This window comes from Sminthopsis crassicaudata, chromosome 1, assembly GCF_048593235.1.
Source record: "Sminthopsis crassicaudata isolate SCR6 chromosome 1, ASM4859323v1, whole genome shotgun sequence".
Lineage (NCBI taxonomy): Eukaryota > Metazoa > Chordata > Mammalia > Dasyuromorphia > Dasyuridae > Sminthopsis > Sminthopsis crassicaudata.
Window position 1 is genome coordinate 96,799,037 of NC_133617.1, and position 25,751 is coordinate 96,824,787.

General features: G+C 38.3%; 1 protein-coding gene across 1 annotated transcript in view; it reads left to right on the forward strand.

The window, feature by feature from the left end:
* NDRG1 (N-myc downstream regulated 1) overlaps positions 1-25,751 on the forward strand; it is a 74,977-nt gene that overhangs the window by 19,974 nt on the left and 29,252 nt on the right. The window contains exons 2-4 of the mRNA XM_074265060.1: positions 445-523; positions 2,918-2,953; positions 20,392-20,497. Of these exons, the coding sequence (XP_074121161.1) occupies positions 461-523; positions 2,918-2,953; positions 20,392-20,497 (205 nt within the window). The 5' untranslated portion in view covers positions 445-460. The remainder of the gene's footprint in view (positions 1-444; positions 524-2,917; positions 2,954-20,391; positions 20,498-25,751) is intronic.

A 25,751-nucleotide genomic window follows, 5' to 3' on the forward strand; every position in this document is an offset into this window, starting at 1 on the left:
TCACAGAATGTTAAGAGTTGTGGGGCACCGAAGAGCATTTAGTCCGGACTTTTCATTTTGCAGGTGATGGAAGCATGGATTTAGCGCTGGAAGGAAATCTTTGAGACCATCTAGTCCAGACCTCTCATTTTATAAATAAGGAAACCTAAGGTCAACGAGATTCAGGTCACTTGTTTAGCAAGTAGCCGCATCAAGAGTTGACCCAAATCCTGACTCTATTCACTGAGGCCCAGGGACAGGAATCAAATGTTACTTCTGAGATTCATTTGCCGGCCCTGTCCTGTCAGGATGGGAGTGGGGTGGGAATTACAAGTGTTCATTAAGGGGTCTTTGAGCTCTTCCCTCAGTACAACTTTCTACTGGGAGGGGTGATTATAAGGGGGGAAATAAAAGTCTGGAACAAGCATTACTGACCCTCCTTTCTTTGGTTTTCATTCTTTTCAGGTAACAGTCTGGGACCATGTCGAGAGATCTCCAGGAAGTAGACCTTGCAGAGATCAAGCCTCTGGTAGAGAGAGGAGAGGTAAGAGAAAAAAATTAATTTTTCATCTTGGGCAATCATAAACCCTAAACTGTTAGCTTTTGGAAAGCTTGAGAGATGTCCTGTGTGAGAAATTATAAAGTGATTAAGTTTTTAAAATGGGAATCTGGTGAACTAGGTATATTTGTGTTTATTCATTACCTTTTATTTTATGGTTAAAATTAAAAAAAAATTAGTGAATTCTGAGAACAGCTACTTAGAGATTACCATTTTTAATCTGGTAGTCTTTGAGGAAGTATTTTTTTAAAATTAATTCCTTTCTTTGTTTGCCCAGTAGTTTAGTTAGAGATCAATGCTAATTAATAGTAACCTGTATAACTGATCACATAGTATTATAGAACAGGTCTTGGAGAGCAAGTCCCGCTCCTACCCAAAGCATAAATCATCACTGCAATATCCCCAATAAAAAACAATTGTCCATCTTTACCTTATTCCTTTTGCTACTAAAGTTGGACAAGTTCAAGGAGTTTTTCCTTATGTTGAATGAAAATTTGCCTCATATTTTTTACCCTCTGGTCCTAATTTCTGTCCTATGGGGCCAAGGAGAACAAGTCTGATTCTTCCTCTATGTGATGGATATTTGGAAACAGCCTTATGGTCCCTCACAGAGGTCTTCCTTTCATAGATTGCATACCCTGAGCCCTTTAGCTCATCCTCATGAAGTACAGTTTCTAGACCCCTCCTCATCTTGATTGCTCTGGAAATCAACTTATCAGTATCCCATGTGACATGTGACATCCGGAGATTTTTTCCATAGTTGATATTTTACACTCAAATGCAGGGTTTTCTATTGACTTATCCCCAATCCAACTTCCCTTGGCCCGGCTAAATTTTTTTCTTGCTGGTTTCAACCCCTATTGCAACTTGTTGAAATCTTTTGCATCCTGGGGTATCTCTCTCTTAGCTTTTCATTCATCAGAGTAGGTCATTTTTGTTGGAACCAAGTATTCACTCAGGCCCAGCGCTAAAGACAATACAACTGACCCTAGTTTAGTCATTAATTGCTAGAGATACAGAGTTTGGATGTTCAAGACAACTTCATCCCTGCTATTGAATATATAGCTTATTAAATGCACAATTCAGAAGTATGCTCTGGCATCTGTGAAGGGTCTCTTACTATAGTTCAAAATGAATTTTGGAAATGAAATAAATAAACCTCATCTTGTCCAGTTTTGGTTACTTAGTACTTTCTTGGAAAAAGATTTATTTCTCTCCTTAATGGTTTAAAGGAAACTGCTTCCTCAGAATTGTCACAGTAATTCATTGCCTTGTTTAGTGTGGATGGCTCCCCCTCCTACATTGTACCCATTTCCCAATAATCTAAAAGGGGGTGACTGCCTGCTTGCTTTTACGCAAAGCCCTGGTTCATTCCTCTTTGCCACTAAACTAAATTCCCAAACTCTGCTTTTTTTTTTTTTTTTTTTTTGATCAGAGGGCACTGTTGGTATAAAACTATTTTCATTTTTGATAGAAGTTGTATTTTTTAAAAAATCCATTTTTCTTGCTCCTGATTCTCCCTACTGGGGCCTCATTCCCAGAGTGTGGATTTTGTTATTTCCTCCAGTCACTTCCCTCAGGGCTTTGTCAAAATTATTCCCAGAGAAACAGCTCTGCTGATGTGGTATGAGGGCCTCTTCAAAATCATGTGGATTTTGAAACCATAGCTGAGCAGTTAGCAGAGTGTATGATATCACTTAGCCGCAATCATAAGAGATAATATTTGTTAAGAAAGAAAGAAAGCAAGGAAAGGAAAAGTTAGTAATTAGCCCAGTGCTTGGTACACAGTATGTGCTGTATAAATGCTAATCTTTCCTAATGCCTGAAAACAGTGTATCAAATGGAAATTGCTTAGGTATGGGGGGTAATTTCAGGAAGGGCGAGGCTCCCTGCTGGGTCACTGATAGAAGTTCAGCCTTCCTCCATTCTGAACAGAGAAGAGGGACTGATATTATATCAGTCAGCATCAGATATAGCCACCCTTCGGTGGAGTATTTTTTATCTCTTTACATTGGGGGAGTCCTCAAATTGTGGTCTAATAGGAAGACAAGGAGCAGTGATTCTGGAGAAGTCATGTGTTTATTATCCCAACATATTAATTGATACCCCTTGCTTTTTGGATGTGGTCCCTCTGCCCCCTGGCTATATGTAGCCCCTGTCTATACTTGTTATTGTAACAGTTGACTTTGTTGGGTTTGACCTGTGACATCTGAATGTAATGGGCGGATATTCTCCCAGAAGGTGTAGAAGGGAGAGTAGCTGGGAGCACAGCTATCCCAGAGTAGCCCTCTTCCCTTTGGAAGGTGCAGACCCTCAATCCTGTGCATTCTCCCTCATGATTATGTTTGGGGGAAACTGACTGTGACCATCTCTTTACAGACCATCACTGGCCTCCTGCAAGAATTCGATGTTCAGGCAAGTAAAAATTTTTTCTTTTTCTCTTCTTTTACTTTCTTTGAAATTGAACACTATTCAAAACCTTTGTAGGAGGGGGAGAAATCAAACTAAGTTTACATCCCCATCTGGGGTAGAAAAAGGGTGAAATGTTTTGAAAATTGTCCAAAGACATCGAAATCCTCCTCTAACCCCTGAAGAAAAATGAAGAAACATTCTAAGTTGGGGATACTTGGTAAAAAAGTCTGTGGGCTGAAAGAAAGGCATGGACATTTCAGTTTAGGCTTTTTCCTAGCCAGGGAATGTGGCTGGAGGGTCTTGAGTTTTGACAGCCCCACAGGAAAGTGAAAGGCCTTTTCTTGGCCCTGAATAGAAAGCTGCTGGGGTAGTTCTCCAGGGCTCACCTCCAGGAGTTTGTGTTCCTTATGAGAATGGGGCAGCAGGAAGGGTGATGGATGGGCAGGGCCAGTTGAAGTGAAGACACAGATTTCAGATGTTTTTATTCATACACTCAACACATACTTAATTTCCATGTGTGTAATTTGCTTGGTTCTAGAGAGAAAGGATGAATACATAGATAAGATAGGCTAGATAAAATAGAATAAATATGTGCCACGTACTTATGTCATGTTGGGAATATAAATAAGCTCAAGTAAGACAGTACTTGTCATGAAGAAGCTTTCAGAAGCACAAATTGGAAGGATTTAAACTCAGCAGCACTCAATCTTCTGTAAACTGTTTGGCCAATGCTTTATTTTAGCCTAATCTTCCCTCTTGGGGCTCAGTTTTATCCCTCTGGTAAAGGGGTTTGGCCTGATGTGGCTTTAAGTTCTCCTTAGTTGTAAAAGTCTTGAATCATTTCCATATTTGTTATTGTTATTTGTCTGATTTTGTTGATTCCATTTGGGGTTTTCTTGGCAAAGAGACTAAAGTGGTTTGCCATGTCCTTCTCCGGCTCATTTTACAAATAAGGAAACAGACAAAAGGGGAAAGTGACTTGATCAGGATGACACAGCTAGTAAGTGTCGGAGGCCAGTTTTGAACTTGGAAATTTGAGTTTTCCTGACTCTGGGCCTAGTTTCTTACCAATTGCACCACCTTGTTAGCTGCCTTATTTACACATTACTGAGACCAATATTGGAGCTATTAGAAATTCCCTAATGATATGGTTGCTTAAAACTGCTAATTATATGTTTCCTTGCTGAATGGTTCTGCTCTTACAGAGATAATGGGATACTGAGGCCTTAAGCACTGATGATGAGGATAATGACCACTCTCCATTATACAGATTGTCTAGTGGGCTTGCACAGTATCTATCTTCTGACATTTTCTTAGCTCTAGGAAGCAAGTGGAGCCTGTATGACATCTGTACTTCACAAGTAGGGACACTTAGAGATTAAATGTCTGGGAATGCACTTATTCAGTTAGGCTTTCTCTGTGTTCTAGCAGACCATGTTAATCAGCAAACACTTATTAAGTGCTTGCTATGTGTCAGGAACTGTAAATACAGTAATAATGTTGGATGTTCTCCTCACACTCAGTACAGGCTTACTATGTGCTAAGTGCTTTACAGTGATCATCTTTGACAACTTTGGGAGGTGAGTGTCATTATTATCCCCATATAAAGGTCTGAAAACTGAAATTAAGTGACTTGTCTAGGCTCACACAGCTCAGTGAAGTGTCTCTGGCTGGATTTAAACTCGGATTTTTTTGATGGAAATACTGAAGCGATTGGACACTTCCTTTTTCAGCTCCTTTGACAGATGAGGAAACTGAGGCATACAGGGTTAAGTGACTTAAACTAGGGTTACATAGCTAGTAGGTTCTGAGACCAGGTTTGAACTTGGGCTTATGTACTCTTATCTCCTGTACCATCTATCTGCCCTAAGAGAGAAGGTTAGGAGTTTCCTATGTGGGAGTTGCTTTAATCAATAAAATCATTTCTTCAAATCTCAACTCAGAAGCTTCTGGCAAACCATTCAACTCACTGCCTTAGTTTTTTCATTGTGAAACAAAGATTTAGCATGTTGAGTCAGAAAGACTCTTCTTTCTCAGTTAGAAAAAGTACCTTTAAAGTATATAATAAACATGTAATAAATTCACTATGTAGCTTTCAAAGCTATCTGGCTTGACTATGCTTCTTTCCAGTTTCCTTCTGTTCTCTTTATTAAAAAAAAAAAATGACTCAATGATTCTTTTCTTTTTAAAAAAAGATGACTCTGCCCTTTTTTTTGCTTCCTTTTCATTTCCTCATTATCTCTATCTCCTTCCCATTGGGGAAAAATAAAATAAAAGCAAAGACCTTGAAAGAAATTAGCTGTGTCTGAAAATCTGTGTCTTAACTTTGCATCTTAAGGCCATCACCCTTCTGACAAAAAGAGGGATAGCAATCTTAAGCTGCGGAGGGTAGGGGAGTTTGGTTTTTTAATAACACACAAAGGATGTTTTTTAGAATAGGTCAATATAGGTGATTATTTTTGCCTTGAACTTGGTAATGGACACAGGCCCATCAGTCATGGGGAAGCAATATGTAGGGCTATGGTTTGCTTTTCTAAGATCTTGCTTCCTCTCAGGGCCCCTGCATGGCTTTAAAAGAATGCAATCAGACCTGAAATACGGGGGAAAGTCTGTTGCCTCATTTAGATTTAGAATACCTTCCTTGGGGGTATATGGTGGTAGTGGGAAAGGGGGAATTGGTAGCATCAGGAACAGTCAGGAAGGAAATCTGCCATCTCACCACATAGTTTCAGTTTGTCTCTTCTCTGCACCCCTTCCATTTGAGGATGTCACCCACCTCTTGGGAAATAAGATGGCCTCCTTAGGGTGACATCAGAGCAGGATACCTGGGCAACCTACAGAGAAAGAGATGGAATTTTCAGCAATTTCTTGTTTCTTTTCCTTAGAGCAGCGAGGTTTCATATATACATATCTTTTCTTGCTTCCCTTTCTCCAGGACAACACAACCCCTTCCAAAATTTCTTGTTGTTCTTTTTTTTTTTTTTTTTTGCCAACTTTTTAAAAATCAGTCAATCAGCTGAACATCTACTTAAAGGAACCCATTTTGAACAGTAATGATAGAAAGGTTCTTAGGGAGCTTTTAAAGCTACCTCCACCTCTCATTTTACAGATGAGGAAACAGAGCTCCATAGAGGGGGGAGGAAGAGAACTTGGTGAGGGAAGGGAGGGTGTGGGTAGAGGGCTGGAAATATAAAAATACACCTGGGCCCTGATTTCATTCAGGCAGGGGCCAGAGCCTTGTAATCTTATAAGCTTAGATAATTAATAAGGTTATAGATTTATAGCCAGAAAGGATCTTAGAGGTTCTAGCACAGTGCCTTCACTTTTTTTCAGATGAAGAAATTGAGGCTAAATGTCTTGCCCAAATCCATGCCGGTAATATGTGGCAGAGAAAATCAAGGCCTTTTCTTCCACTGCCTCTCTCAAGATCAATTACACAGCCGTTTAGTGCCTGAATTAGTAGGGCTTGAATTTGCTAACTCCCTTTCTAGTGCCTTAAAAGTAAGTTTTATGCCTTAATCTTTTTTACATGTTTGCTTGCCAGTTGACCCTCTTTCCTTGTTCCCTAATAAAAACCTTATATATAGTTGGAAAAAAAAAAGAACAAATATAGTTGAATAGAACAAATCAGTATGTTGGCTATATCTGGAAACATGCCCCATTCCTTTATAGTTTATTGACCCTCTGAGAGGCAGACATGAAACTTCTTCATTGGTTTTCAGGGCCTTAATACATGGCAATAAGGTGTCTGGGATATTAGGGCTTAGACTTGATCCTTTGGGGTTCATCTTATCCTGCCACCTTCATTTTACATAGATAGGTAGAAGGAAATATAATAATGAAGGAAAGAAATTAAATTTATCAAATGTCTCCTAAGTGCCAGCAACTGTTCAAAAGAATGCTTGTGAAGTGGGTGCTAATATTATTCCTATTTTACATTTAAAGAAACTGAGGCAGACAGATGTGAAGTGATCTGCCGAGAGGCCAGATTGGAAGTCCTACCTCTATCCATTGTACAACCTGCCCATGTAGCTTATATGTCAGGTGGAATATGAGCTTCTGAGACTAGGATGAGGATGAAGATGGATGGGGGTTCTTTTTCTATCTTTCCAGTCAGTCCTTTTCTCTTAGCCTTTGTTCTCCACATTTTGCCTACCTTCCTTCCATTCCCCCTCCCCTCCCACTTACAGGAAAGTTGCTGGATTTTGACCAAAAATTAGTCATTAAGGTCCCCCTGCATCACTGGGTTTGATGTGGTCATTAGGCTAAGGCAGCAGGTACAGGGAGAGTTGTTCCAGCCTTGCCTGGGACATTTATATGATCATATCTATCAACCCAGCAAAACTTGAGGTTGGCTGGGTGCCCCTGGACCCTGTGTCCAGCAGCAGGGCTTGGCACAGGCTTGGGCTCTTAGGAGTTAGCACGGCCTGTATGTATGTAGCCCTCCTTGACATCATCTTGAGTCATTCTTCCCTCTCCCTTTGTTAATGTCTCCTGTGTGGCTTTCATCAGCTGCTCTTGCCCCTGCATTCCCAGTCCATCAGCTCTGTTGCTCTGAGGAACCAAGAATCCTACTTAAATCAGCCTTCTCTTCCTTCCACCTTCTCCTCTGAGGACATTCTCTTGAGAAATGCTTCCAGCTAACAAATTCCAGGCACTGTGCTAAGCAATTTACAGTTATGACTCCAGCCACCCTGGGAGGTAGGTGCTTATTAGTCCCCATTTTACAGTTGAAGAAACAGGTAGCCAGTGTCACACAGCAAGTAAATGTGGGATACAAGGCTTTAAGCTCAAGTTTTTTAACTCTGAACCCAGTAATCTTTCTATTTACAAAGCCTGTCTAGACATCATGGCTTAACTCTAAAGTAAAAGGAATCAATGGACAGTTAGAAGGATGCAGCCCTCACTCATGATGATATTTCTCTCTTCCATCGCCTCCTTTTCAGAAACAAAAAAATCTTTAGATTATTTTATCCTTCTTTATCAAATATGTAGTATCCCCAAACTGCACTGACTTAGTCTGGAGCTTCCCAGGCTCTCTTCTTAATAATGAAATTAGTGTGATACAGTGGGTACAGCATTGCCCTGGGAGTCTAAAGAGTTTTGTTTTGGAATTAGACAGGGCCCTATGTCATCTAAGCCAGCTACCTTTTAGAATTGAGATCCATTTAGAGTTGAGATCAATAATGTGCCTTAGGGTTACAGAATTCATTAACAGTGGTCACCAAGACCAAGAGCTCTCCTGATTTCTTTCCTCTTACTGGAACCTCAGCTTTATGCAAGTCACAAATCCTGGCAAGTTGCTTCCATCTCCTTTGTTAGGCTTTCCCATTAGTTTAGGGAGGAGAGTAGTAATTGTCCTGTCTCCTTTAAAGGGTCTCATGGCCCACGGCAGTCACTTAACCTGGATGCATAGTTTCCTTATCTGAAAAATAGGAATGATAATAATGATAATATCCACTTTATACATTTTCTACCTAAATCAGATTGCTTGATGTCAGGCCTCACTGTGTAGGTGGAAGGCACTTAGAAATAAAATGTTTATGATTTTTATCTTTCCTAGAAAAACCAAGAAAGGACATCTTAGTCTTTCTTTTTTCTAAGGTTGAGAAACTAAAGTTCACAGCACTCCTAAAATTACAGACTCTGATCTGGAGATGTTTTTAGCTCATTCCTCAAACGTACACAAGGACACAAATTAGAAATGAGCCCATTCTGTTTTCAAGTCTCTTGTTTACTTAATCTTAACGATGATTATTATAATAACTAGCACTTCTGTAGCACTTTAAAGTTTGCAAAGAGCTTTACAGATATTTTATCCTCACCATAACCATAGGAAGTGGATCTTATAATTATTCTTATTACTATTTTTCTTAATAATTCCCTTAATAATAATAATAATAAAAGTATTTTAATTATTTGAATATGTGTAAAGATAATTTTCAACATTCATTTTGGTAAAATTTTGTATTCCAAATTTTTTCTCCTTACCTCTCCTCTGCAAGACACAAACAATCTTTTGCACCTCTGAATCTTCCCAAGATATCTTGGGGTTACTTACTAGATTTCTTTCTAAGGACCAGGCCTTAAACCAAAACCAATCTGATTCTAATTGGTCACCAATAGGTTCTAGGCCAAGTCTCATTTGGTCATAGTTTGGGTCCTGATTGACTCATATTGAATGTAAATAGCAATCATTCTTGCTTTGGTCAGAAACTCTGAGGATCTTCCTATCCCAGAGTCATTCATTCATTCATTTATTCTTTTATTTAGATTTTTTGGACTAGGTGATCTGAAGTCATATTTGAACTCAGATTTAATGATTCCAGGTCCTATTATTATCTGCTATGTTCCATCCAGCTATCTTTATATAATATTTATATAGAGTCAATTCTAGACACCTTAGACATGTAATCATGGAACTGCTCTGTAGATCCCAGATTTAAAAGTCCCTGGTGTTGGATAATTGGACAGTTTGAATTCAAAAAGCTTTTCTTAAATGTCTCCTATGGACATGACCTTGTGTCAGACAGTGAAGAAACAAAAGCAAATCTAAAATCCTGCATTTAGAAGTTCCACTGAGGTTAATTAGGTGAATATTTGAATAAGTAGCCCATCCTTGCTCCCCATCCCCTTTGTGAGATCCCACTGCTTAGATAAGAATCTATCCCATGTTCTACATCCAGATTGAGAACTCCAAGGATCATGTGATGTGTGAGTTAAGAAATACAATACTGGGCCAGCTAGGTGACTCAGTGGGTAGAGTACCAGCCCTGAAGTCAGGAGGACCTGAGTTCAAATGTGGCCTCAGACACTTAACACTTCCTAATTGTGTGACCCTGGGCAAGTCACTTAACCCTAATTGCCTCAGGGAAAAAAAAATTACTCTCAGAGGAAGGAGGACTAAATTTAGGAGATTGCTTGGAACTTAGCCAGTCATATCATCTTCAGGAAACGTTTGTGGAAAAGACAAGTTATTTTTAAGTTGTCAACCTCATCAAACCTTGTAAATCAGAATTGGATAGATGCCATCCATGATCTTATTCGTGGATAGACTCTTCACCTTTGCAGACTGCAATTGAATTTGCATTTTACAAATGAGGAAACTGAGGCAGATAGCTGTATTGACTTCACCAGGGTCTCAATATTTGAAGCAGGATTTGAATTTGAGTCTTGACCCCAGAACTAAGGCTCAGTAGTAGCCATTCATTTACCTGATGATTCAGCTAAGGCACAAGTATCCTACCCTTGGCTATTTTATTATCATTCCTTGTTTCTCATTCTGACTTACTACCTCTTTGACATAGCTTTGATAATCTCACACTTCCACTTCACATTTAATCTCTAATTAGCTACAGCCGATTTAGACTCAAAACTTTTTCATTTCCCTTTAGATTATTTGTTATCTTGATTCTATTACTGTATTCTTCCAGAGAACCTTGGAATGCCCTGAATCAGAATGGTATTTGAAAATTTAGATAGGACTGGCCCCAAATTGACCTTTCCACTGACCATAAAAACCATAGGCAATTGGATAGTGTAAACATTACAAGGAGACATTTATCCCTAAACCTTGAAAACAAACTGTTGTCCTTTTAATTGAATAATTGGTGGCTAAATACAAGTCATCCTAATCTCTTCATAAAAAAGATCATCTTGACTTGTCCCTTCTATGAACCTTTTAAAAGAGCACATAGCTTATTTAATTAAAATTTGATCACAGACTTTTCTCTCTAACCAGCCTCATCTTATTTTAGAGCTTCTAGCTTTTACTTTCATGAATAAAATCTTTAACCTGTGGGCTAAATTGAATAATGCTTTTATCATCCTTTGATGCTTCTTTGTGGCATAGAGGTGAACTTGTGTTCTCAGTGGTTATGCTAATGGAGCACAATGTGTGCCAGGCCTTCCAAGGCTTGGAGAGGTCTTGAGTTTGGGGCTGATTTTCAAAATCACTTTTGAGCTTTTCCATGGCCTGAGCTCAATTCTTTTTTTTTTTTTTTTTCCAATTCTCATTTTTCTTGGAAGCTTTGAATGGAGGAACTTTGACTTTGTTATCATCTTCTGAGTGTGTTTTGATCTTCCTTGTCATCATAATAACTTTCAATGCTCAGAAACCTTTTCTGTTGTCTGCTCATTTTCCTAGTCTATTACTTGGGTTTTAAATCTTTATTAAAATAGGCTGCTTCCAGAGTGGAGGGGTGCTGTCTCAAGCTTCAGGACTTTTATCAGCTGCCTTGGGGCTGTTAGGAGTGCCCTTGCCCCACTATGGCTATAAGATCTAGTATGTTAAAGCAACAAAGTCCTGCTTTGCTGATGCTGAGGCTGGAGTTGGGGCTAGGCTATGCTAGTGCAGCTTGCACTGAGACTGGCTGCTGGATTCCCATCCCAGTCTCACAGAACTTTTCTGTTGAGCGTCTTAAGTTTTCAGCTGAAAAATATTCCACTCCATCTTGGTGTCCTGATGCTCTGAAATTTGTTCATTCATTCATTCACTCATTCATCTATCTTATTCATTCATTAATTTATTTATTTATTATCATTGTTATTCATAGGGATTTGGAGACATTTGGGAGAGAGGTTAGGCAAGTTCCTGCCTTCATTCTGCCATCTTGGCTCTGGTTATGAAACCTTGGCTTTTAATGTATAAAACTAGAGAAAGACTACTGTCCTGTCATAGTAGTAACCACAGTTATGAAATCATCTAGGCTTGAAATAAATATTTAATTAGATTAATTATTTCCAAGAAGTACATACTGAATTCATCTCTGGATATTGTGCACTGTCTAGTTGTGGGACATCCTTGAGCTATTGCCTTTTTAGAAAAAGACCAGAAAGGAGATTTGATCAAAAGTTTCCTTTGTTTTTTAGTTTACTGCCTGGATACTTTGGGCAAATGACTTTTTTGGTTAGGGTCAAAGTTTCCTGGTTATTAAATGAGAAATTAGACTAAAAAATTTCTAGTGTCTCAACAATTGATTCCTAAGACCTGTTAGAGAATTGTGTGGTCATATCCCATCCTTTATAACCCCATTTGTGCTTTTCTTGGTTTGCTATTTCTTTCTCCAGCTCATTTTACAGATGAGGAATTTAGTGAAGTGACTTTTCCAGGGTCAAACAGCTAGGAAGTAGCTGAGGCTGGATTTGAACTCAGGAAGATGAGGCTTCCTGACTTCAGGCTCAGCATTCTATCCACTGTGCTATCTTCTGCTATAGAAGAGCTCTTCAAGATCCATTAATAGATGAGTATTACCTAGGACAATGTGTATTAGTAGGAAAGGTGCAGAAAGTTGAATATACAGTAGCCCATGAAGTAATTCAAATGTTGGGTCAGTAAGCAGGTATTAAGTGCTTACTGGGTGCCAGCTACCATGCTAATTCTGGGAATACAAATAGAGTTGATTCTTGCCCTCAAGGAATTTAAATTCTAATAGGAGAAAACAGGACATAAAAGAAAGCTAAAAATTCCAGGAGAGAAAGTACTCTTGGGTATGGTAGAGGAAGTCTGGAGAGAATTGAAACCTTCTGGCTTGGGTCTCCACCTTAAAATGGAGGCAGCTGTAATAGTGAAGGGTGCTTCCAGTGTGAAAAGTCCACGGGAACATTGATTTCTTTGATATAATAAAAATGCAGAATTAGGCAGGAGTACAGCCTTTCTGGAAGGTATCAAAGACTGGTTGAACAGTTCCTTCCCCATGAGTGGACTTTGGCGAGAGATTCCCAGTTATAGCTGTGCAGTAATTATGGAAGAGAAAGACCCCATGTTTTTGTTGGAGAAGTAAACAAGTAAGTAAACAAGCAAGGTTGGGGGAGAAGAGAGTGATTTGGAAACTTTCTGGTTGAGTGTAGATTTTTGTTTTTTAAGTTTTCTTTTTGGGATTCAGTTTGAAAAAGGGGAATTTTGCTCTGGGCCCCATTCCTCATTCCACATCCTCTTTCCTTCTCTCTATCCTCACACAAACATAACAAAACAGCCAATGTTTTCAAGTGCTCCACAACCACAGACTTTGTGGGGGCTTTTGTGGCCGGTTTTCCTAAGGGGCCATTAGGACTGCAAGTGGACCATGGAGGGAGATGACAGAAGAGGAAATTCCATCTTTATTTCTCAGCCACCCTTACAGTAGCAAGAAAGCAGACATACCTACTGGACAGAGAAAGGCAGCTGGTTTGAGAATTGTCCCGACGGATATGTGAGAGGTCATCTCTAGTTTGGGAAGCATCCTTATTAGAGAGTCTGGTGCAGATAGCTTTGGGGAAGAAGGCAGGAGCATTTTACGGGGACTGGAATGGATGCTTTTGGCTACTTGAATTGTGTGTGGTTTTTTGGAAAGGGAAGGTGCTTTTTTGGTTGTTAGGCTTATCCATATATTTGAAAGGGGCTGTTTTTAGCTTTTACAATTATGTGGTTAGGGACTACAAAATGATTTTACTTCGGTTATCTGTTGGAAGTTTTTGTTGTGGTAATAAATATGGGCACACTACAAAAAGTTCGTTCCACATGGCAGAAAACCACAGGATTTGAGTGGGAAAGAATCCCCCTCCATTTCAAGCAATAGAACCCCTCTGTTAAATTTGTAGGCTATTTAAGAGACCTAATAATGAGTAACTATGTCATATTAAGGTGGTGGTCATCCTGCATTTTGTGAACATTTATTAGGTCTATAATATGCATGAGACCATCATCTGTAATTGTATTCTTACCTTGCTGCATAGAACTCTCTAGGTTTAATTGAAGGGATAAAACCAGCAGAAAACACATAAATTCTACATTCTTTTTAAAAATAATATTTTCCCCTAATCACATGGCAAGACAGTTTTTAGCTTTTTTTTTTTTTTTTTTTAATTTTTTTGCTGAGGCAATTGGGGTTAAGTGACTTGCCCAGGGTCACACAGTTAGGAAGTCTTAAGTATCTAAGATCAAATTTGAACTCAGGTCCTCCTGACTTCAGGGCTGGTGCTCTATCAACTGCGTCACCTAGCTGCCCCCTGCCATACATTTTATAAGATTTTGAGTTCCAGATTTTTCTCCCTTTCTGGATCACTTCTCTTCCTAAAATGGTAGGCAATTTGATGTAGGTTTTACATATACTATATGGAAAACATTTCCATATTAGTCATAGTTGTAAAAGAAGAAATAAATCAAAAGAAAAAAAAAAGAATAGAGAAAGTTAGGGGAAAAGAATCTATATTCATTTATTCCATCAGTTCTTTATCTGGGTATGGATTTTCCTTCTTAAGTCCTTTGAACTAGTCTTAGATCTTTGTGTTTTTGAGAAGAGCAGAATCATTCACAGTTGATTCATGAACAATGTTGTTGATATTGTATACAATGTTTTTTTTTTTGGTTCTGCTCATTTCACTTTGAACTGATACATACAAGTTTCTGTAGATTTTTCTGAAATTTGTTCATTTTTTATTGCACAATAATATTCCATTGTATTCATTTATCACAATTCCCCAATTGATGGTATTCCTTTAGTTTCCAGTATTTTGCCATCATGAAAAGGGCTGCTATAAGTATTTTTGCACAGGTAGATAGATCCTTTTCTATGATTTGTATGGAATTTAGACTTAGTGGTGGTATTGTTGGATGAAAAGGGTACATTCAGCGTGATTGTCCTTTGGATGAAGTTTCAAATTGCTATCCAGAATAGTTGGATCAGTTCACACCTTTACCAACAGTGAATTAGGTGCCAATTTTTCCACATCCTCTCTTAACATTTTCATTTTCCTTTTTAGTCATATTAACTCTGATAGGTGTGAGGCAGTATCTCAAGAGTTGTTTTAATATTTTTTTTAATCAAGAGCTCTTTTTCATGTCTTATATAGATAGCTTTGATTTTTTTTTTTATCTTAAAACTGCTTATTCATATCTTTTGACCATTATTAATTGGAAAATGACTTGTATTCTTATAAATTTGATCTGGTTCTCCATTTTTTGAGAAATAAGGTCTATATCAGAGACACTTGATACAAAAATTGTTTCCTGGCTTTCTGCTTCCTTTCTAATCTGGATGGCATTGGTTTTGTTTGTATAAAAATTTTTAAATTTAATATAATCTAAATTATTCTACATTTTGTAATGATCTCTCTTGCTTCTTTGGTTATGAATTCTTTCCTTTTTAGATCTGACAGATATATTATTTCTTGTTCTTCTCATTTGCTTATGGTGTCCCTTTTTATGTCTAAATCATACACCCATTTTGATCTCATCTTGGTGTATAGTATGAGATGTTGGTTGGGGCGCTATTATTCCCCTTTTCTCAGCAGTTTTTGTCAAATACTTCTTGTATTTATCAAATACTATGTTATTACTACTGTTATTATTACAGTCATTTACTACTGTGTCTTGTGTTCCTTATCTGTTCCACTGATCCACCACTGATTCTTAGCTAGAATCATATAGTTTTGATGATTTTGCTTTATAAAGTAGTTTGAGATCTGATTTTGCTAGGCCTTGCTTTGTATTTTTTTCATAAATTCCCTTGTTATTCTTGACCTTTGAGTTTTCAGATTAATTTTGTTACTTTTTCTAACTATAAAATTGTTTGGTGGTTTGATATGGCACAGAATAAATAAATTAACTTTGTTTGTTAGAATTGTCATTTTTATTATATTGGATTGGTCTACCCATGAACAATCGATATTTTTTCCAATGGTTTAGATTTGATTTTGTGCTTTAATGTTGTTGGTCATATAAAGAAATACTGATGATTTATGTGGATTTATTTTATACCTTGAAATTCTGCTGAAGTTGATAATTATTTCAGGTAGTTTTTTAGTTCATTCTTTAGGTTTCTCTTAATATATCATCTTGTCTCTTCTAACTCTTTCTATTTCTTTTTCTTCTCTTATTGGTATAGTTGACATTTCAAGTACTGTATTGAATAACAGTGGTGATAATGGGCATCCTTGCTTCATGTGAACCTTGATCTTGCTAGGTAGGCTTATAGTTTATTCCCATTGAGATAATGCTTGATGATGATTTTTGGTAGATACTCATCATTTTAAGGAACATTCTATTCCTTTGCTTTCTAGTGATTTTAAATTAGAAAGGGATGCTATATTTTGTCAAAAGCTTTTTCAGCATCTATTGAGATAATCATATGATTTCTATTGTGTTTGTTATTGATAAGGCCAATTATGCTGATAGTTTTATGAATACAGAAAACCTTCCTTTGGGATAGGAGTCTGTGGACAAAAAAGAATTGATATATGTATGGTTTCCTTTGTAATACTATATATTATATTATGTTCATTTAAAATATAATTTTGGAAGAGGTCCATAGTTTTCATTAGACTATCTTGTGGAATAGGGGGTGGGAGAAAGTTGAGTTTTCCTTGTCCTCCTCCCATACCTTGTGAAGTGAATTTGGAAATGATTTTTTTTTTAATTGAAGATTTTTATTTTCAAAACATATGCAGGGATCATTTTTCAACATTGACCTTGTGTTCTACTCCCCCCCCCCTTCCTCTTATCCCCTCCCCTAGTTGGCAAGTAATCCAGTATATGTTAAATATGGTAAAATACACACACACACACACACACACACACACACACACACGTGTGTGTAATGTAAATTGAATATAAGCATACATATTTATACAATTGCTGAACAAGAAAAAAGATGATTTTTAAAAAGCAGATTTAAAATTCAACCTAAAAAAGAGTCAGGTAATGGTTAGTTGGATAGACTATTTGTAAAGATTCAAAACTCCTTGAGGGCAAGGCTTGTAACATTTTTGTATAGTACCTGGCACATGGTGAACAATTAATAAATGCTTATTGTTAAAGTCTTAAGGAATAACATGACAAAATTTGAATATGGGAGATCACAGAATTTCTTATATGACTAGACCAAAATTAGTTCTAATTTGGCCAGAGTGAAAAGTGTGTGGTGATGGCAGTAGTGCGAGTTAAGAAGGCAGACTATTGAGAACCTTAAACAATAGCTAGAATTTCTCTAATGATAATGAGTTTTTATGGAGAGCTTTAAGATTTACTGTTTTATAAATGTTATCTTATCCTGTTATCAACCTTGGGAGGTGAATGGTATTCAGATGAGGAAACTGAATCTGAATGTTATTGGGTGGGCAATGGGGAATCCTTGAAGGTTTTTTAATTAAAACTATGATCTCAGAGTTATGTATCCTCTTACCTGAATACTTCCAGGATCCATGATTTCATTTGTGTGATAAATTTCCCTTTACTGAGCTAGATCTGGTTTTCATAGACAGTCTTTGAGGTGGTGTGGCTATATGTTGACTCCTTCTTGGCCAACCTTCTGTGTTGAGCCCCTGTCCTAAGTTGAGATGCTCATTGAGAAGACATGGCATTAGGCCCCATCCTCAAAGTTGGTTCCAGGTTGGTAGCCCCTCCCAGATTTACTTATATTTTATTTACATAATCTTTAAGAACCTCCATGCAGTAAATGAGGCAAAATGTTCTTCCTTGAACATTGCCCACTTTCGAGGGGGGAATCTAGGAGTTATTTTCCTTAAAATTATATAAAATTTTAATTTAGTGCCTTTTCTTATGCTGTGTTATTTTTATTTTTGTTTTTCTAAATATCTTTGATTGGAGATCCACTTAACATACTAGTAGCTCTCTTTTGCGGCTTTAAATATTGTAGGTTCTGGGGCAGCCATAGAGAAGATTAGTATTTATATAGTGCTTTAAGGTTTGCAAAGCATATTACAAATATTGGAGCTTAGGTGCTGTTACTATCCCATTGCATGTAAATGACTTACTCATATAGATACCTATAAAATATCTGAATCAGGATTTGAATTTAGGTCTTCTTGACTTCCAAATGAGGTCACTTATGAGTTAGACACAACTTAACAACTTCCTGACTTGTATCTGGCTGTCTACCTAGCTGCCTTTCATAAGCTCCTTTTGAGGTTTAACTGAGGAATATTAATGTAACCGTGATGGAAAGGAAAGAATATAGGGCAGGTGATAGGTAATAAGGTGTACATAAGGAATATTAATGTGGCTGTGGTATAAAGGAGAGAATATAGGGCAGGTAATGGGTAAATAAGGATAAAATGTGATTTGCCTCAGTTCAATAAGTCTATATTGAACACCAGCAGTGCAAGACAGGATGCTTAGGTGCTTGAGAAACAAGAAAAAGGCAAGCTGATCTGTGTTCTCACCAAGCCTACATTCCACTAAATGTGATCCTGATTGAGTACCTGTTACTGCAGAGAGCTAGAAAGGCCTGAATTCAAGTCCTGCCCCCTAATGCTTATTGGTTCTGTCCATGACAATTGGCAGCCATATGAAGCCACCCACACACCCCCAGCTCCCCAAGAAGTAAGTTTGGGAGGCCCCCAAATCTAAGTTCTTTGCTCTTATCCTCAGTTCTCAGCTCAGGGCATTCATTATCTTTCTTAATATGCACTTAATAAACATTAAAAGTAAGTTGGGTACAGGGGACCTTCGTGATCATCTTGTCTGTCATCCCCATTGTAAAGGTAAAGAGACTAAACTACTTAGGTTCATCTGCTGCAACCATGCTCTGAACAGTTAAGTCCCCTTCTGTTTGATATTCTGTTCTATTTTTGGATAGAGACATACACATCTGCAGGAGGGAGGGTCCTCGGAAGTCAGGAGACAATGAAGAATATCATGGTCCAACACTGGGCCATTGTGCCAGCATCTGGCTCAGATACTATACTGGGCCTGGCCTTGAAATCTGTGTGGATTGAGTGGCTGGTCCAGAGGCTTCCTTAGTAATCAATGAAGCCAGCCAATTCCCTCAGTTACCTCCAGTTTACAGTTTATCTTGTAGTTATAGGTAGTTGTTTGCATATTGTCTCCACCATTCCAATGTAAGCTCCTTGAGGGAAGATCATATCTTTGCCTGTCTTTATGCAGTGCTCTGTACAGTGCCTAGCAGATAGTAAGTGCATAAGAAAAGCTTGTTGTTGATGATGGTGATTATATGTACAAGGCAATGTGATATGGTGGGCAGAGCAATGGACTTTTTTTTTTCCTTAATAGTATTTTATTTTTTTCCAATTGCACATATAGTTTTCAACATTCCTCTTGTAAGGTTTTGAGGTCCTTCTCCCTGCTCTCACCCAAGATACCAAGACATCTGATATATTTCCATATTGCAATGTACTTATTTTCACAAAACATGGGTTCTAGCCCCCAGCACTACATGGTGAAGTGTTGGATTTGCAACCACGGTCCAACATGCTCCCTACCTGTGGGAATTTGATTAATGAATCATTCAGTAAGCATTTATTAAGTGCCTACTAGATAACCAGATGTATGCCTTCAGGGAGCTGACATTATACTGGGAGGCAAGACATATGCAAATATGCACTCTACCAAACATAGACTGTTCTAACTTTATGTAAGTGGACCATTCCTCAGTCTTCTACATAAAGGGATTTTTATGTAATGTGAATTTGCCCTTATGGACACGAGGAAGGGAGCCAAGCACCCTTTTAGGGAGATTGCTGTCACTTTTTTTCAAGAGCTGGAGATGTAGAAGCTAGAGCAGGAGGAGGACCAGCCATGTGGGGGACCTGCCAGAACCCAGGGGAAGATCACATAGGGGTGGACGCAGACACAGAGAGGAGAGGGTGGGTGACACTTGGGGACCAGGGACACTCCTGAGCTACCCAAGATGGACAGCAGAAGAAAATACACAGGCGGGTGGGAGGAGCAAGACAAGGGCTTCCTTTCTTTGTGCAGAGCCTTGATTTGGGACAATAGCCGATGCTTTTCACTTGGAGGGATTTTTTAAGCTTTTTTGGGGGGGGGGGGTTGGTAGGGAACTCAGCAGAATGCTAAGCTAAGAGGCAGGAGCAGAGGGGGAGTACTGTACAGAATAGTTAACATAGAGTTTTTTTGGGAATGTAGATTTCTTTGGAAATTCTTTATAAAATTGCATAATGTGAATTTTATGTAAAGTAAGAACTATCTATAAAGGTATTGGGTCTGAAAAAAAGGCCAGAAAGACCTTATAAGTATTTGAATTGAGATTTGAAGAAACTGAGGATCCCAGAGGGAAATGAAAATGGAGCAATTTCTTGTCTTTGTTATAAAATGACTCCATGACCTTAAGATTTCTTCCAGCTCTAGATTTATGATCTTATGATTATAATAAGCTTCAGTAAAGGTGCTGAAAAGACGCCCTGACCTGGTAGTAGGTATAAGATGTTAGGAAGGTAGGCAGATATTTTTAGACACACAGCATGGATCACAATGAGAAAGCTGTGTGTCCCTTAGGTAGAGAATAAATTCCCATTCATTCCTTGGTATGACCTGAGTTTAGCTGTGGTATGGGTGAAGAACATGGAGGTTATTCTTAATGCTTCGCCAGCCCACACATAGGATTGCCAGCAGCTGTAATACTGGTCCAGGTGTGGAAGTTCTTTGTGAAAAGTGTTTTGGTTTTTTTTTTTTTTCCCCCACACAGGAGCAGGACATTGAGACTTTACATGGCTCAGTTCATGTCACCGTTTGTGGAACCCCGAAGGGGAACCGTCCTGCCATCCTCACGTATCATGACATTGGCATGAACCGTAAGTTGCCCAAGGAAAATTGTTATTCTGCATTGAGAGAGTTATTGTCCCGAGCCACAGAGGGGATGAGCTGGCTCCCTGGTCGGCTGCCCCGGCCAGAGTCCATCAGCATGTTGTGGGAACAGCAGTGTGATGGGAGAAGGGGGGGGGATCCAGTACCAGGCTAAATGTTCTAGCTTCTGCTATTGGACACATAACTATGAATGTCCATTTTCTGTTCTATTAAATGAAATAGGGACTCATTCTGTCCCTCATTCCGTGGCTCATTCTGGCTCTAAACCTGTGACTCTGTTGAATATTATTCTCTGGCAGAGAACTGTAGTAGAAAGTGACAAACCATTCCAGTATTTTGCTATGAAAACCCCACATGGGATTTTACAAAGAGTCACACAACTGAGAAAAAAGGCTGAACAGCACTATCTCCACAGGGCAGCCGTCTCATTGTTTCAGCAACAATTAGGGCGATGAGAATGGGGATCCTGTCATGAGAACCAGTAGAAGGGACTGAGGTTATTTGGTCTGAGGAAGGGGGGATAGAATAATCATGACAGCTGTTTACGAGTTTTTTTAAGGGCTGTTTGGAGGAAGAGAGATTAACTTTGTTGCTCTTGGCTCCAGAACTTGGAGCAGTGGATACATAGTTGCAAAAACTCAAGATTCTGGCTGGGTACCAAGACCAACATTCTTTTAACTGGCGCTGTCCACAAGTGGGCTGCTCCAGAAAGGATGGGCTCCCCTTCCTGAAGGCCTTCCAAGGAGGTCTTGTTGAGGAGTTTCGTGTTCTTGTAAGGGATGGATTAGGTGACCTGTGAGATTCAGTGATTCTGAGAATCAGAGGCTTTGTCCCTCCCCAGGAAGGAGAAAATAGTAAGAGGAAGTTTGTATTCTTCCTTTTAAATCTGGTCTTCTCAGAATAGCAGAGCTACAAATGGTGTGGCTATTAGAGTTCTTGGTATTCTGTATTGAATTATTACTTCCTACTGTATGGGAGCCATAGTGGAAGTACAATAAGTTCTCTTCTGCTGGAGTTCAAATGTACCTCAATAGATGTTTTATTAATAATAAAATAATAATTTTGACATTTATGTTATGCTTTAACCTCCATTGTTGCAACATAACAATCCTATGGGGGCAGTATCGTGATCCTCATCTTAGAAATAAGGAAAATGAAGTTAAAAGAAAAAATTTGGCAATTGGGTCTGATGAAATCTAGTGAATCTGGTAGTGTTATTCATTCGTTTTCAGTCATGTCTGATTCTTTGTTACCTCATTTGGGATTTTCTTAGAGAAGGGATTAGAATGGTTTCCTTCTTAGGCTGATTTTACAGATGAGGAAACGGAGACAAACTGTGCTAAGTGACTTTTCCAAGCTCACATAGCAACTAAGTGTCTGAGACCAGCTTTGAACTCTGGAATATGAGTATTACTGATTCCAGACCTCAAACTTCATCCACCATGACACTTAATTGTCCCCATTATAGCTTAATTATAACTCTTCCTAAGAGTTAGCCCTCAAGGAGTTTTTAGTGTAGTGAGTGTGAGCTAAGACTAATTATTTATACAAGTAGCTGATAACAAAGGGGATACAGTAACTATCTATGGGAAATTAGGGCTAAGGTAGGGGTTCTTATCTCTTTATGTGCCACGGAGTGAATGATGCTTTTAAAACAATATTTAAAGGAAGTGTTCAATTTCACTTGGATGGTAATAAAATAAAGCTGTTTTCCCATCCAAATTCACAAACTCTAGGAAGTCTATCCATGAACCCCTTGGGCTGGGGTTGGGGACCACCCCATACCTTCAGGAAAGACTTCATGGAAGAGGAGGCAGTTTGAAAGGGATTTTGTGGGATCGGTTCTCTTTCACAAGGATTAAAGCAGTGTAGTGGTAAGGAAAAGGTCTTGGAAGCTGAAGAAATTTGGTTGGGAGACAACTAGTAAGGAATAAAGGTAGTAGGACATAAATATTGGAAAGATAATTTAGAGACATGGTGTAAAAGCTTTGAATGCCAGACCAGAGAGTGGAATGAACCTTATTTTGTGGGCTATGGTAAAAGGAGTATTCTCATTTGTTGAATTACCAAATTTCTAGCATTAGTGACTTTATCTGTCTGGGTGCTTCTTAATCACTTTAGACTACAACCCTCATAAACTTTAGTATGATTGATAGAAAGACAATAAAACTCCTCATTCTCTGGGCATCTAGGTGGTGCAGTAGATAGAGCACCAGCCCTGAAGTCAGGAGGACCCAAGTTCAAATATTTCTTTTTTATAATAGCTTTTTATTTTCAAAAATAAATACAAAAATAGTTTTCAACATTCACCCTTACAAAACCTTGTGTTCCAAATTTTTCTCCCTCCTTTCCCTTTACTTTCCCTTTCCTAGATACAAAGTAATACAGTTTAGATTAAACCATGTGCAATTCTTCTAAATATATTTTCTCATTTATCATACTGTATGAGAAAAATCAGATTAAAAAGGGGGAAAAAAGAGAAAAAAAAACATCAACACTCACCCTTGAAAAACCTTGTGTTGTGAATTTTTCTTACTCCTTTCTCCCTGTCCCTCTCCCCTAGATAGCAAGTGGTACAATATAGGTTAAACACTGACATGATTTTTAATTAATTAATTTTCAATTAATAATTTCAATTAATTAATTTTAGTACCTATTGTTTTATGAATCATGTTGGGAGAGAAAAATCACAACAAAAGGGAAAAGAGAAAAGAAAAAACCCTAAAAAAAGAAGTAAACATAGCATGGCTTGATTTACATTCAGTCTCCTTAGTACTTTTTCTGGATGCAGTTGGCATTTTCTGTCCAAAGTCTATTGGAATTGCTTTGGATCACTGAACCACTAAGAAGCACCAAATCTTTCATAGTTGATCATTATACATTCTTGCTGTTAATGTGCAACGTATTCCCGGTTCTGCTTCTTTTGCTTAGCATCCCTTCCTGTAAATTCAGGTCTTTCTAAAATCAGATTTTTAATCAATTTTAAAAATAGAATAATATTTCATTACCTTCATATACCATAATTTGTTCAGTCATTCCTCAATTGATGGGCATTTACTCATTTTCTAATTCTTTGTTACCATAAAAAGAGCTGCTACAAACATTTTGCACATGTGACTCCTTTCCCCTCTTTTATGATTTCATTGGGATACAGACCCAGTTTCTGGGTCAAAAAGTAAGCACAGTTTTATAGCCCTTTGGGCAAAGCTCCAAATTGCTTACAACTCCACCAACAATGCACTAGAGACTAACATGACTTTTAAAAAACAATTCATTATCATCACTCTAGGAGGAGGCAGAAGGCATGTGCAGAGACCTTGAGTGGAAGAACAACTAAATTTATCATAGGATGCTAGAGAGTTGGGGTTGGGAGGGACTTGGGCCAACCCTTTCATTTTATAGATGAAGAAACAGACCTCAGATGGTGTATGTCTCTGCCTCAGTTTCTTCATTACAAAAAAATGCAAAATTTGCAAAAAAAATGCAAAAAAAAATAACAGCAGAATTAAAATGATAATATCTATAAAGCACTTCACAAAACTTAAAGCAATATATCAGTGCTATCATTGTTGGCTCTTAGTATCTAGTCTAACCTAGTCTGAATCCCCTTTGATAGCATAATTTAGCCCCACTGCTAGAGGACTGAGGAGGGAGAATCCACTGTAGCCCATTCTACATTAGCGTAGTTGTAGTTTCTGGGCAGTTTATCCTTACATCAAACCTTTCTGAAATGACATTTTCACTCCTACCTCCTGCAGACGTCAAGTGGACAGTTGTGATTCCTCCTGGACAAATCATCTATCTCTTAGCAAACTCCCGATTTGAGGGACAGGTGTCCCATTGCCACTGGCAGACCTCAGTGCTGCATTCCCACTCACAGCTGTCACACTTGTGGGAAAGCAGAAATGTGTCCTAGAGTTAGGGGGAAGATGTGCTACCAAAGATAAGAATTTCAAATCTAACTCAAAACTCTTTTTTTTTTTTTTTCTGGGTAATTATTAATATTATTATACTTGCAGATATTAATAATTAATAAAGCTAACTCAAAACTATTAACAAGGCTTGGCTCTCTGGATAGCATTCCAGATGTGGACCACTTCGGTGGGATTCAGATGTGTGCTAATTCACGACAGATGTGGTTTGCTCTTTATTTTTTTTTTTTTTTTTTTTTTTTTAAATTTTTTTTTTTATTATATATATATATATATTTTATAATATTATCCCTTGTATTCATTTTTCCAAATTACCCCCCCTCCCTTATTCCCTCCCCCCGACGACAGGCAATACCATACATTTTACATGTGTTACAATATAGTCTAAGTAAAATACATGTGTGCGAATATCACTTTCTTGTTGCACAATAAACATTAGAATCCGAAGGTACATGCAACCTGGGCAGACAGATATTAGTGCTAACAATTTACATTCCCCTCCCAGTGTTTCTTCTCTGGGTGTATCTACCTCTGTCCATCATTGATCAACTGGAAGTGAGTTGGATCTTCTTTATGTTGAAGATTTCCACTTCCATCAGAATACATCCTCATACAGTATCGTTGTTGAAGTATACAGTGATCTTCTGGTTCTGCTCATTTCACTCAGCATCAGTTGATTTAAGTCTCTCCAACCCTCTCTGTATTCCTCCTGCTGGTCATTTCTTACTGAGCAATAATATTCCATAACTTTCATATACCACAATTTACCCAACCATTCTCCAACTGATGGACATCCATTCATCTTCCAGTTTCTAGCTACAACAAAAAGAGCTGCCATGGTTTGCTCTTTATAAAAGTGTCAGAAGGGGGATGTGAATCTGGTTTGCAGATTTTTGGGTTCTGATTTTGCTCCGCTGCCTATTGGAACCAACCTCCAGATTGTCACTGGACCCAAATGGCTCTTGAGGGGAAAATGAGGCAGGTGACCTTGCACAGCCTTCCCTCCCTCCCTCAAATCCAATTCACTTGCAAGTCAAGGCTTCATCTCCCAAAAGACAAACAACTAGAGTCTTGGAGGGCCAATAGATAGAACATGGAATACTGAATCCCATTTCAGATACTGGCTGTGTGATTCTGGGCAAGTCCCATAAACTTTCTCTCTCCCGGTTTCCTTTAAAATAGTATCTATTTTCAGAGACAGAGAGAGTGAGACACACAGACAGACAGAAAGAGAGAGAGAGAGAGAGAGAGAGAGAGAGAGAGAGAGAGAGAGAGAGAGAGAGAGAGAGAGAATCAGAGTGATAACAGA